General features: G+C 51.1%; 1 protein-coding gene across 1 annotated transcript; it reads right to left on the bottom strand.

Annotated features, from left to right (window-relative positions):
- Window positions 1-7,852: 7,852 nt before the first annotated feature.
- On the bottom strand, window positions 7,853-10,978 carry Bhlhe41 (basic helix-loop-helix family member e41). The gene is made up of 5 exons (XM_038319939.1): window positions 10,671-10,978; window positions 10,466-10,529; window positions 10,031-10,138; window positions 9,625-9,736; window positions 7,853-9,246 (listed from the first exon to the last, which is right to left on the bottom strand). The coding sequence occupies exons 1-5, from the start codon at window positions 10,730-10,732 to the stop codon at window positions 8,363-8,365; spliced, it is 1,230 nt and encodes a 409-aa protein (XP_038175867.1). The 5' UTR covers window positions 10,733-10,978; the 3' UTR covers window positions 7,853-8,362.
- Between the last annotated feature and the right edge of the window lie 3,233 nt (window positions 10,979-14,211).

Genomic DNA, 14,211 nt, shown 5'->3' with positions numbered 1-14,211 from the left:
CACAGGTGTTGCAGACAGGAGAAGGGGCAAGTGAAGACTTTAAGGGCAGGAAATAATCCTCAAGAGCAGCCAGGAAGTGTGGAGGGGGAGGCAAGGGCCAGGGGATAGATGGACTAGCTAGACAGGGATTGCATCATCGTCTTGTCTTCTTCCTAAGAGTCAGGTGGAAAAATCGCAAAGAGCTATGCTCACCGATTGGCAAAAATAGCAACTGATTGGCAAAGGCCACAGGGACTTGAGGGACTCAGCTGTCAACACCAGAAGGGATCGAGTTTGCATGGTCCAGACTGTCTGACACGGAATTAAACGGTTTTTACCGTTTCATAGTAACTGTCTTGGGCAAGCAGTCTTCCTTGTGTGTGGAGGGAAGGACACCATTCAAACTCAACCTACAGGAAATCCTGCAGATGCGTCAATAAAAGCAAACTCAAAGCCTTGAGGTTCATTAATGTCTGCCTCCAGGGTGGCATTCCTGCGCCCTTCAAACCACAGCATCACCTGACTTGTCCAAATATCACTATTATCTGAGATCATTTCCCATCACATGACCGAAGCCTAATTTGCATTGGAGGTGATGGTGCTGGAATAGCTTTGTAGCACCCTGGGGAGAACTATCTTAAAAGCATTAACCCTCCCCCCAACACCTCCAATTCGTTCATTTTGGGCCACTTATAAATTGTTGCAGGAAGTATTATATAACCAAATAATACGGTCACTTCAAAAAGCCGAAGTCTGAGACCAGATCACTTTTCCTGGAGGGGTTGGTAAATAATTCTTTAATATATAATGTAAGAGAACAACCCATCTCTTTATTCTACCCATCAGGCAAAATCCATTAATTATACTCCTGCCCGCCCCTCATTAGGAGGAATTCGATTTACTAATTGGCACGTAGGATCAATGCAAGGCAGGCCAGGGCTGCAGGGACCAGCTTGGCTCCAGCACTTACTCCGTGCTCCCCCAACCAGGAAGGCTGAGAAAATGCAGCGTCATCAGCTGCAGGAGCCTGAGTTCCCCAAGGCCCGCGCAAGCGCACTGGGCAACACCCCCCCCCTCACGTGCGGCTCAGCGTGCGCAGAGACACGTGTGGAAGCACGCGACCATGCAAGGCCCAGAGTGCTGCTGTACTGTTGGGGGGGGGGGGGGGGGCGATGACATCATCCCCAGTCTTGTCGCTAGGCAACCGGAGAAGGCGTCTTCCTGCCTTGACATAAGCAGCTCCAAAAGCTGAGATGCAAACTCGTAGCTCAGCAGAGTGTTATTACACCCTGTGTGTCTGCAGAGCACCTAGGAGCGTGAACACATGCAATCAGGTGTTCCTACCTGTTTGGCAACATGCGGTTACAAATTATAGTATTGCCCCGGATAGTTCACACATGAAAACGGAGTCTCCCTGGGTAGCCTGTCCAATCTGCAGTCTGGGTTAACACCATGGTTTGCAGCAGTCCTGACGCCCAGAGCAACTTAAGCCTGACTCTTGGAGGGTAATTCAGACAGCCACTCCTGGGATGCTGTGAGGCAGCAGGAAAACCGGGCAGGGAAGGAGAGTTCATCACTGATTTGCAGGAAGCCCATTTCTGTCCATACCCTCATGGAAAGGGCCTGGAAACCGAACCCCAGCTAAAGATTGTGTGTGTGTGTGTGTGTACACTGCAGGGGGCTGGGAGATGACCCAGGGCTAGAGTACTTGCCTGGGATGCCACAGGCTCTGAGCTCAATCCCCATCACCTCAAAACCAACCAAATAAATAAGTGCATCCCAATGCTGACCTATGTACACACACACACACACACACACACACACACACACACACACACACACGAGTAGACATGGCTGACATTTTAACCACGTCTGTGGTTCATAGTTTGCATCTCATGAAGTCTGAATCCAGCCTAGATTATAGTGAGACTCCTTCCCCACAACCACCAGGAAAAACAAAAACAAGAAGCTACAGAAATGGCTCAGTGATTAAGAGCGTGTATTGCTTTTCCAAGGATGGAGTTCAGTTTCCAGCACCCATGCTGGGTGGCTCACAGGTACCTCTAACTTCAGCTCCCAGGGATCCAATGCTCTATTCGGGTCCGTGGGCGTCTGCATGTATGAACTATACACATGCACGTACACACGCATAAATTCAAAGGGTCTTAAAAACAAAATGAAAAAAATCCATACCCTTCCTTTTTCTCCCATTTGCTCAACCCTCTCCCAGCCCTAGGTTGTTTGGTCCCTGGTCCCTTCAGTCAGAAAGCTCTCAGCTGAGAGAGGGCCACAGGAAAGGGGCAAACAAACCAGATCACCACCTGCAGACTTGAAAATCAGGAGCTACACATTTCTGGATGTCCCCCAAAAAAGTGAGGGGACAAGAGAATAGAATGCTGGAAGGACCTTTGAAACCGATTTCTTGGGATTTCGTCTCACGGGAGCTGCTGTTGCAGAGGTGACTGCAGGGCCGGCCATGGCTTCCCTTCCACTACTGCTTCCAGCTAACACACTGCTGCGCTTAAGGGCCCTTGTGGCCTAGCTCAGCTCACTCCAGGGCAAAACCTAACTCTCCTCATTCAAACCTGGTGGCGGCACACACTTTTAATCTGCACTCAGGAGGCAGAGGCAGGCAGATCTCTGAGAGTTCCTGGACAGCTAGAGCTGTTACACAGCGAAACCCTGCCACAAAACAAAAAGAAAAACAAAAACTCATGTTGTAATAGTATAAAGAACAGGAAATTCTGAGCCAACAAATCCAGTTCCAATCTTGGTGGTCCTCGAGGTTGCTTGCCTGTGCCCCTGCCCACAAGTTTTTGAACAAGGAGTCCTTCAGATGCCGGTTTCCCCTTTTCTTACTGAGTGGAGAACTGGTCATCAATTCCTTCTGCGAAGGGAGAGAAGTCACCAAGGAATTTCTGTTTGTTTTGTGTGTTTGCTTAGAACACAGGCCCCACAGAGGCCAGGCAGAGCAGACTGGCTGCACTTTCTCTTTCAGCACACACCAGGGCACCTGCATCTCCCACTACAGGAGGAAGCGTCCGGACCCCAGTCCCAGCCCAAGTCCCTTCCCACAGGAGCTGCTGAAGCTGAGGCCAACAGGGAGGCCAAGGTCTTGAGAGAGAGCAGTCAGGACATCCCCCCTCCGACCTCAAGTTTAATATAACTTATGGAACTGAAAGCAGCAAGAAACTCGCGGGTCGGAGTCTCCGCATGAACGCTTGTCCACTCTGCAAGCTCAGTCACTCCTGTAAGTCTTCTCCCACCACCAAGAGGAAGCCAGCGAACCTCACAGCCCCAGCACGTCATGCCCCATTGCAGAACACTTGCTGGGCTACTGTGCCGTTTGTCTGAGTCTAGTTCTCTGACCCCGTGACACTGAGACCCCGAGGTTAATCTCTGATCCTCCAGCACTTACCAAGCCTCTTGCATAAAACACGAGCAAAGCAAATGCATGGCTCCCTGGACCTCCTCCCTGGAGCCTGTGTGGGCAAGAGGAAAAGGACTGTGTGCACTGGGCCCCGAGCTTCTCCCCAGAGGCTCTTCCATGGGTGTGTCTGAATACAACGGCCGACACACCCATCCTGACAGTGTCTACAAAGTCCTTGCTGGACCTGAACTCAGCATGTTCTATGTCTAGGTGTTACAACCTAGATAAGGGGTCCAGGGTCACCCATGAATGGAAATGCCCAATGGGTCTTCACAAATCCCGTTCTCACTGCCCTGAAAGAAAGAATACAGCCAATCGGATAACTGCTCTCTAACAGGAGAATGCTATCTTGTTTGCTATCGTCTGAAACCTCTGGCAAGTAGATTTTACTTCTACATAAGGGAATAATGGAAACATACATAAAGTACCTAGAGATCTCAAATAGTCCGATGGGGAACACTGCTGAAAACCGGTAGTTTCAGAGAACAGAGACAGCTCGTGGAAGAAGCCACCACTGAGAATATAAACTCACACAATTTGCTTACAGCAAAGCCCTAGGGGCCCCTGTATGAAGCTGTTTACTCTCCTTTCAGACACTCATTGCAAATGGGTGTGGTTCTGTCCCAGCCCACAGTAAACGGGTACCAAATCCGGTAGCCATTGGAGGTGGCTTTTTGACCACCAAGAAGTGACAGTTGATAGACTGGCTGTGCAGAGAGGCCTGAAGCCCTGTCAAAAGCAGATACATCCGGGTGTGGTGGCCCACGCCTTTAAGCCAACACTCCAGAGGCGCGTGGATCTTTAGGAGTCTGAAGACAACTTGGTCTACCTGGGAGTTCCAGGTCAGCCGGTGCTATACAGTGAGACCTGGTCTCGAAATAAGTACATAATCAGACGCAGGAACTGCGTATGGGTCAGACCAAGTGTAAACACTGTATATAATATACACATTGTAAAACCAATGCTTTTAACCCTGGATTATTAGGAAACACTTACTCCGCATAGGGTATTTTTCTAGGACATGTGTGGAACATTCTAGAGGATTGATACAGTGAATTTTAGTGTGCTTTCTACTAAAGTTTTTCAAGGGAAAATTAGCATTAATCTAGAAGCTCCTTGCTCATGGGGGGTATCTCTAGATGCAGAGTTTAAAACACCCTCTTTGTAAGAAGAGCTTTGTATGTATTTGAGTTTGCACTCAAGTAGAAGAGATGACTTTCTTCTCTAGATGCAGAGTTTAAAACACCCTCTTTTTAAGAAGAGCTTTGTATGTATTTGAGTTTGCACTCAAATAGAAGAGATGACTTTTGGGGGCACCAGATTCTGAGAATAGCATTCTGTAGTGAAAATCCCCTCTTTATACCCCAGACATCGCTCTACCTGATCCACCCATGAAAAGCTGGCCCCTGAAGGGGGCGTGAGCACAGATTGCAGATCTGCACATAACTTGCTTAAATTACCATGAGAACATTTGTCAGAGGTTCTCAATACATTGACTCGAAAGTTCAATGGGTTAAAAATTTTTAGCAAGATACATGCTGCTTGCTGAGAGAAAAATGCCTTTCACAATAAGGAAGCCGGTCTTTCTTAATTCGCTGTTCACTTCTACCAGAAATAAAAAGTTTGTATGGCCTGTTTGTCCAACCCTGTCTTCCCAAGTCCCTTATGGGCAGTCACCCCCTGCGGAGAGGACAAACACCGAGCTGTGACAGAGGGGACTGGGCTAAGTTCCTACTCATTATGTGATAGGACTCATAACCACTGCTGTGGTCCCTGTAGTTGGCAAGGCCTTTAAAGCCATTTCACAAGGATGGACTGGAATGCCAGGCGGATTTGCACAGTTCTGGTTTCTAACGCCTTGAAAAGATAAAGTCTGGCAGGGTAGTGGGGGCACGGATAAATTCGATGAAAAGTCTGCTAAGAAATCAAGGTTGATGCCTACTACTGACTGCAATACTGAATGAAGATTCACAGTTGTAAGCTGGAAAATCACATGATGTACTATGTCCAGCTAACACTTCAAGTCTGCAGACATAGATGCCTCCTTCGTGACTTCTAACAACTCCACAGTTAATTGATTAAAATCAACCAATGACTCAATAGTTTCCAAAGGTTGAGGGCTCAGGCCAGTGGTATCGCTCTGGCTCAGCTGGCCCAAGGTCCTGACTTTCACCCCTAGAGACACAGAAGATCACATTTTCAGATTTAATGTGGAAAATAATAATTTTCATTTTTGCCCTAAATTCAGTTTTGTCATGTTATTGTCTATATAATTTTAGACTAAATAAGTGATCTATAAAATCTGGCCAAAGTAAAAAAAAAATTGTATTACATGTGACAAAATCGTACAAATGTCGACTGTTTTATCTAGTAATTTACTGCATCCTCATTTTGGTCATGACGACAATGGCAATAAGATGCAGTCCAAAATGTTGTTTTCCGTCACTTTAGTTTAGAGCAAGACGTCTTTCTCATGACTGACCCATTATCAAGGCTCACAACCCCTTCTCTTCTAGGGTAGATCTGTTTCCTTAACGGCTGTGGTTAGTTTGTTAAGTTTCATGAGCGTGCTTGGCACAGAACGCTGCAGTAACAGACATTCTCTGGCTGAGGGAGAAGAGGCCAAGCACTGGCCCTCAGTGCCCATCTGAGGCTGTGGCTTAGGTCCACTGTGCCCTGTCTGCTCCTCATGGTCGGCAGAGGGAGCACTTCCCCTACGTCTTACAAACTATCCCTTCTACATCATCCTTCAAAGGGTTCAATAGCACCACTGGAAAGAAGACAGATAGCACTTCAATTCATTTGTCTCTGATCACACACTTGAGAAAAGTCTAGAAATCATTTCCTGAGTTCCAAGGCAAAGTCCCCTACCAGGATTACTTTGTAAAAGTTAAGAAGGCAAAATATGCGCATGATCAAAACATCCCCTCCCTATACTCCTGTGTTTAGGACCTGGGTGAGAGAGAAACACCAGACAGCACAGCAGAGGGTATCTGAGGTCAGGACCCAAACCCAGTAAATCATAAAAACATTAGCTAACTGGGGCTAAGGTAAACAAACCACAGGTGATTGCCAGACTATTCCTTTTGTAGTTTTGATATACTGGAGACAAGCTGGGACACAAGGCCAGACCCTTAAGTCTCCCTGGAGACCAATGACAAAAAACCAAAACCAACCAGACAAAGCGTGTCTTGTCCAGATTCTCAGAAGTCTCTGGGAACTAGTGGGGGTATTTGGTGTTGTTTAATTATTAGACAGCCTCATGTCATATATAAAGTCTTTATTCCTTAGTAATAAGCTTTAAATCACAAAATAGTGTGGCAATATTTAGATAATAGAATTCAGGGAGTGCTGAAAATACTAGAATATAAAGATAGATTCTAGCTTATCTTTACATACTAAACTTGTCTAAACCAGCTGGTTTCTTGCAGACAGTATTTATTTGTTTAATAATTTAAGACAGCGTAAGCTTGCACCAAGCATTATAAGCAAAGTAAGCAAAGTGCAAACACTTCCCCAAGTCCTGCCATTAGCACATATCTTTCTCCCCTACAAAAATAGCATGTCAGGCATCATTAATTGGGTATATTAACAGCTATGTACATACAGCCACCTCGGCAGGCTAAGAGTTGAACGTTGTTTAAACACAGCGTTTGAGACAAACAGCAGCAACAGCAGCAGCAGCAAACGGACCCGAACACACTGGTAGACCCAGATAATTTCCTCACTCCAGACTATTGTCTCACCCCTTACGTAACATTCAAGTGACAGTTCTCAGTGCTACCTTGGCAACAAACAAACTAAAAATATCTAGACAAGGTCTTGGTGTGTGCCGTATTGAAAGAGCTTTCTTTCGGATTATCTGGTAGCTGGCAGAAAAATAGATACAGAATGGAGAGAGCAGGCGGGCCGGGCTCCCTGGACATCTTCGGCGCACTTCCCATCACAGGGGAGCACCTGGTCCTTCCCTCCACTTCTGTCATCTTAGAATCTGAGGACCAATCAATCGGTTTGGGCTTTTCTTTTTCCAGCCCAGTGCACTTTGAAAAAATTAAAAAATAAAACTAGTAACGTTACAAAAATTTGGGAACATGATGGGTAAAGTAACCCGCGGTGGGGGCTGGGGGGGCGGTACGGGGACGTGCTCAGAAACACAAATCTATGACCTAGGACATTAGCACATGAATTGAGAAACTGAAGTGGGACAAAGGGTTTGAGGTCAATCTGTCAATAAAGTGAGAGCGGAGGCGCCAAGGGCTCCAACCTCCCGCCCCCAGCTCCCACCCAGACATAGTGCCTGAAGATGGCCCAAAGCCCAGTCTTTACAAACAAGTGCAAGGTACAGAGACATCACTCCAAGGGCCCCACAATAGGGCAAGAGCATCCTCACCTTTTAGAAAAAAACAAAAAAAAAAAAAAACAAAAAAAACAAGTACTTCTCAAAAAAGCCAAACACTACAAAATACTGACACGTAAATTTAACTCTCAGAGACCCTTGGTTAATGGAGTGCCTCCTCAAGGGACAGCTGGGGGACACACCTGCTGCTCCAGGCCCAGAGTCAAAGGACCCTAGGACCAGGCACTCTCTTTTCCACGTGGCTCTCCCATCCAACAGACTCCCAGAGCCAGACTCTGTGTCTGGAAAGGGAACTGGGATTGGACTAAATTTTTTTGGAGGAGGGTAATAGACCATAACCAGTAATTCTCACGGAGGATCTGTAACAGCGGGGGCGAAGGGTGGGGTGGGTGTGATCGGGTAGAGGGTGGGGTGGCAAAAGGGTGAGAAACGGGTAAAACAGGAACTCCAAACGTACACAAAACACCTGTTTTTGTCCTAAGCCTGTCGAGCATCTCTTACTCTTCCTCCCTGGCACGCGTAAGGGGGCCTTTGAACTTGGAAACCTGGCGACTCCTCAGGAGCCCCCTGCCCCTGTTCAGGAAGGGCTGCGGGGCTCAGGGGACGTCCTTGGCAGGCAGCGAGGCATCTTCCTGAGAGCACTCCGGGTTCCCAGCGCGCGGCAGGTGGGTGCGGCTGTGCGCGTGCTGGGGGCGCAGCGGCCCCGGGGGCGCCACCTCGTGCGCCAGGATGGGGGCACCGGCGGCGGAGCCTGCCTTCTCGGGAGGCGGCGACAGCACGGACGACAGGCAGGGGAAGGCGGCGGCAGCGGCAGCGGCCGCTGCGGGGATGCCAGGATACAGCAGCGGGAAGGGCGCGGCCGCCGCGGGGTACAGATACTTGTCCAGGCCGCTCTTGTCCAGCCAGGGCTGCACGTAGGCGGCGGCGGACGGCGACAGCAGGTAGAAGGGCAGGCAGAAGGGCGCGGCGGCCGGCTGCGCGAAGGGCGCTCCCCCGCCCAGCGCCACGAGCGAGCCGAGCAGCGCGGGCTCCGGGCCCAGGAGCGCGCTGCGCGCCTCCAGCTTCGGCCTCTTGGGCGCGGGCGACGGGTCCCCGGGTGGCTCCTGCTTGACGGCGGCGCGGCCCTGCTCCGCCTCGCCCCCGTAGCCGCTGTCGGTGTCCGTGTCGTGCTCAGGCTCGGTGCCTGGCTGAGTCCGCTGGATGACCGGCACGCAGCGGGCGGCGCGATCAGGGCCGGGGGCGGCCGCGGCCCCAGTGCTGCAGGGCGCGCGGCCCGGGACCCTGCCCTGGGGCACCTGTGGCGTCAGGAGCTGGGTGGCCACGGCGTGCAGGTGGCTGAGGAGCTGTGCGCAGCGCGGTTCCCTGGGCGTCCAGCTCTCAAAGCGCGCGAGGTATTGCAAGACTTCTTTGGCGCAGGTTTGAAACCCCGAGTGGAACGCATCCAAGTCGGCCTGGACCGGCGATTTCAGAGAGCGCTCCCCTAGGGTGCACGGGGGGGAGGGAGGCGAGAAGAAAAACCGCGGCATTAAGACATCTGCTCATCACGTGGGCCCTGCGCTGCCTACAGTGAGCTCGGCTTTTCCTGGGCATTCCAGCGATATAATCCGCAGACTGCCAAGAGGAGGGGGTGGCGGGGTGAGGCGCTCTCCGCCCGACTGAAAAACCCAACTAGAGAGGCGCAGCCGCCACTTTAAATAAAAACGGGGCTCCTCCAGCTCTGCAGAAAGCGTCTGGGATACTTGGCAGCAAAGGGAAACCAGAGGCAATGTTCACCTGGAGCAGAACGCGGCGGGTAGATCTAGCACTGCGCCCTAACGCTACTCGGTTTATCAGGGCAGGCTTCCTCAGACCCACTTACCATTCTGTAAAGCAATTATCTTCTGATGCTGCTGCTCCGTTAAGGCTGTTAACGCTTTTAAGTGCTTCAAAGTTAATTCCAAAACTACTGCTTTCTCCAGATGCCCCAGTGTCTGCAGTGGTGCAAAAGGAAGGGGCAGGGGTTACTTTAAAACACATGAATTTTCCTTGATCGGCTCCCCCGTGCAGCCCAGCAACTGGGAAGGAAGCGCTGCTCAGCTCCCCGCAAGGCAGGTCATCAATGATTTCTTTGCCTCCAGCCCGGAGCCCCTGGGAAACTCTCCATCACAGCACAAGTTGGAAGTCAGGCCTCTTAATATTTACATTTATTACCCTATCTCCGGGAGTTTATATGAGGCCAGCACACCCTGGAACCATCAGAGAATGAAAAAGTGCTAAGATCTTACTGTCAATTTCAGATGTTCAGGCAGTAAATCTTTCAGCTGAGCAATGCATTCATTAATCCGGTCTCTTCTCTTTTTTTCTATTAATCTGTGCGGTAATTTGTAGGTATCCTTCAGATAGGAGCCGGGGAAAAGAGACAACCGTAAGCTAAACATTCACTCATTCACTTACTGGATGAACCCTCCCACCCCAACCCCCAAACACACTATGTAATGAACTAATGCCCAGGAACTCTCTCTCCTCTAGACTTCTAAAATCCAATTTAAATTCAGGTGCGGTGTTGAATATCCCCCCCCCCCCCGAGTATCCAGCAAGCCACTTAAAATTCACAGTTAGGGAAGCTCGGGACTGGAATATATTTGCAGGCAGAGTTTCCCTGCGAAATCAATGGCCCTAATTTAACTATCCAGGCAGGTTATTGGAAATTTAAGGCTTACCTTGGTGTCATCTCGCTTCAAGCTCCTTTTGGGTTTACACATATACAAAGAGGCGTAATCCAGTCTGCAAAAACAGAAATCAGCATCAGGCCCCCATTCCGGGAGGGGCTCTGCCCTCGCCCGTTCCGTATCACTTTGTGCAGGAAAAAAAAAGGCAAACCGACTCCTAGACATCTAGATATTCGCCACGGTGCGTACACCTTACCCTATAAAATCCCTATGTTCCAGTAACTGTCTCTCTTGCAAATGAGGGATTCCTTCGTCCATGTTCAATGGCTGTCCGTTTCCTCCGTTTCGATTTGGAGGGTTCTGTCCTGTAATCTGTGGGACGTTGGCCTGGGGAGATCTTGGGGGGATGTGTGCGTCTCCAGGCTGTCTCGCTCTCCCTCTTCGGTGCAGTGTTGAAAGTGTGAAGCAGTTGGCCGCCCCTCCGCCCCGTGCTCGCTCGCTCACCCTCTCGCACACCCGCGCGCGCACACCCGCGCGCACACACGCACTGCGCTGGTAGTTTGCTCTCACTCCGGGCAGTGTTTGGCCACAGGGCACGCGCGTCGCCGGCCAGACCAGCACCCAGCTCACGTGCGGAACGTACCATCCGCGGTCCAGCCCGGAGGGGGGGCGGGGAGGAGGGGCCGGGAGGGGGCGGGGACACCTGATCGGGGCCACTGGGAGGAAGCGGCCACCCGGGCCGAGCCTTTCGTCTTCCCCGAGGCGCTGCAGGGCGCGGGGGCGGGGCGGGACGCGCGGCTCCCCCAGCTCGGCGGGCTTCTCGGTGCAGAACCGTGAACGTGGCCTTTTGCTTTCCCACCGATTGCTGTTGGTTTGGGCCAGAGAAAGGACGCGAATTCCCGGTGGCTAAACTTCAGCAGGGAAGGAAAATTCCGAGGCTTTGCTCACTGCTCACTGGTCGGGCGTGGAGGGAGGGTAGGGTAGAAAGACACCCCGTGGCGCTGGCTGGAGGGCTACCCTGAAAATAGGAGGACTTGCAGTCCAATTTCTGGAAGGAATTAGGATCACTGAAAATGTAGTCGCTGGTTCCAAATGTCGCATTCCAAGTAGCTTTGGCGACACGGTGTCCCCGGACTACCTAAACTTCCCGCAGCAGCCGGAATTGCGGTGCCACTCATCACAACGGCAGATGACGTTTGGAGCCTCGGGTGCTCCCGGGGAAGCGCAAGAGAGGGGGAGGGGTGGCACTGAGCGGGTGGCATGTAAGGACTGCTGCGGAGAGCCACGCAGTCGGGGTCCTGCCCGACCCAGCTTGTGAGACGCTGGGGTGCTTCCCACCCCACCCCCCTCGTGCGATAAACCACGCTGAGTGTGGCGAGCCCACGTTTACTACTGGCACCTCCGCGGCCTCCCTCCTTAATCCCGTCTCCAACGGGTACCAGCACAGGGCCGGCAACGTGATGCGACCTGCGGCGGCTGCCACATCAGCGCGCAGGGATGCCGTGCGCGCGCCCCGCGGCCTCGGGAGCTCGGTCCACACGCCCGAGAGGACAGCAGTCCCCAGGTGGCAGTGATCCCGCAGCTCAGGATAAATACGAATTTTAATCCCATCCCCGCGGACGTGGTGGCCCCAGGTTGCTCCTGCACGGAATGGGACAGTCACGTTCCCTTGGGGGGCATTCGAGATCGCCGGTGGCACGTGAACCCAGAAGGGACCTGGGCCCCAAATGCACGCGCTTTGGAGCACAGCAGGGCCAGGGCAGCAGCTCTTAGGTTCCGGGGACGGATCTGGGTCGCCGGCCACGGCGGCTGGAGCGGGTCACGTGCCGCCGAGCCTCCTCCCAGCCTGGCGCGAGGCTGAGGAGCCCGAGTCCTGGGCGGAGCCGCGGGGATGAGTTCCTCTCCAGCACCCTCCCGGGTTCCTCGAGTGGGACGACACGGCGCGTTTTACAGCAGGCGATTAATTAAAGATAACAGTGAAAGTGATTTTTAAAATGCGGATTTTTATTTTAAGCCTCGACCCGCTCTCCCTCGTCTCTCCGTGGTTGATCTCTGTGATTCCGAGGCGAGTTAGAGCTCCAAACAACATTATCCGTTCAGTAGAGCATCGCTGGTTCCTTCTAGTTAACCGGCTAGTCTAGGCAGGGGCGAAGGAGGCTGAGGTGAAGCGTTTTAAAAAAAAAAAAAAAAAAAAAAAAAAAAAAAAAAAAACAGCTCCCTGTCCAGATTTTTGAAAGTTCGCGGTACTCCACAAACATATTCCAGAGTCAATTCCCCCTTTAAAATGATGACTAGAGATAGCATTGGAGGAATGAATAAGTCTGGGTCCCTTCATCTTGGCCTTACTGGTAGAGCCAGGAGTCACAAGGCCAGCATCTGGACGGAGGAACTCAAGCACTAAGTTGGGCCAGCTTGTACCCCTCAGCCTTATCCAGCAACATTTTCCCCTCCCTGGCTTCCTGCTCTTTAGGTCCAAACTCATTCTACAGTCAGCGTTTCTGAAGAGTGAGCTCTTCTGATGCAGCTCAAGATGTAAAGGGGCTTCTTGGCCGTTTGATTTTTATCTTTAACTCTGTTAGTGTGTTTGTTCTTTGAGATGGGGTTGCGCTGTGTAGCCTTGGCCGGCCTGGAGCTCCCTGCCTGTATAGACCAAGCTGGCCTAGAACCTGAACACTCAGAGGTGGCCTGCCTCTGCCTCCCGAGTGATGGGATTAAAGGTGTGGGCCATCACTCCCGGCTTTCGAGGCTCCCTTTCATCGCCGTGGTTACTCTTGCTTCCTTCTCCTACTTTCATTTCCAAGCCCTTCACACTGACCGTTCTCTTTACTGGTTTTCTTTTGCCGTGTCCCCTCTCCGTTTTCCCTGCCACGTGCCACCTTTCCCAGGGGTTTTTGTTCTGTTTTCTCTTTGCCTTCGTCCTTTAATCATTCTTAGGATGACATTTCCTGCACATCCCACCTTAACTTATGTCTGAAACTGTTGCCTGTGGGGCTCAGTGGTCATCCTTTGATGCCACCAAAATGACTCTTGAGAGCAAAGCTGTTATAGCAGTAACTAACGGCCAGGCTGCATTTAGGATTAGAGTAGCAGGTTCTATCCTAAGGGCTTCTCAAGGACGAACTCATTAATGCTTGTCCTGACCCTGTAAGGTGTTAATGCTATTATTGTGCAGATGAGGAAGATAGATCCTTAATGGTGCCTGAGATGTGTCAAAGTCCCACAGACTTTCAGCCAGATGGTGTGCTCTGGAGTCTGCGCCCTTTCCTCCTTTGTGTGAGGTCTGAGTGCACACCAGCTGCCCCACGGGTGTTTCTTCATTGGCCACTATGTGTTGGGGATGCAATAGAGATGGGGGAACGACAGAGGAAAGTGTGGGATCTCAGGCTTGAAGAGATGACTGGGTGGTTTAACAACACCCCAGTATTGACCGGAGGTTTCTCTCTGGCCCAGTCCCACAGCCGACCAGTCCCAAAGAAACACAGAGCTGGACATTAATTATAAACCAGTTGGCCTAGTAGCTCATACTTTTATTAACTAATTCTTACATCTTAAATTAGCCCATTGTTTTTGTCTGTGTCAGCCTGTAGTGATGAGGCGAGCAGGTCTGCTTTTCGTCCCGCCCGGCTTCCCCACAACTAGCTTTACACCCAAAATAACAACGCACAAATTGTATTCATTTAAACACTGCCTGGCCCATTAGTTCCAGCCTCTTATTGGCTAACTCTCACATCTAGATTAGCCCATTTCTAATAATCTGTGTAGCACCATGAAGTGGTGGCTTACCAGGATTCTAACCT

Source organism: Arvicola amphibius, chromosome 2 (genome assembly GCF_903992535.2).
Source record: "Arvicola amphibius chromosome 2, mArvAmp1.2, whole genome shotgun sequence".
Lineage (NCBI taxonomy): Eukaryota > Metazoa > Chordata > Mammalia > Rodentia > Cricetidae > Arvicola > Arvicola amphibius.
This window is presented reverse-complemented; position numbering and strand designations above follow the sequence as displayed.

What these genes read in the sequence shown, in the direction of transcription:
- Bhlhe41 (XM_038319939.1), bottom strand. Translation starts at nt 10,732, where the DNA reads ATGGACGAAGGAATCCCTCATTTGCAAGAGAGACAGTTACTGGAACAT. An exon ending in TGAAGCGAGATGACACCAAG is followed by an intron (nt 10,139 to 10,465) that starts GTAAGCCTTAAA and finishes TCCTATCTGAAG; the next exon opens with GATACCTACAAATTACCGCA. An exon ending in CTGAACATCTGAAATTGACA is followed by an intron (nt 9,737 to 10,030) that starts GTAAGATCTTAG and finishes GCACCACTGCAG; the next exon opens with ACACTGGGGCATCTGGAGAA.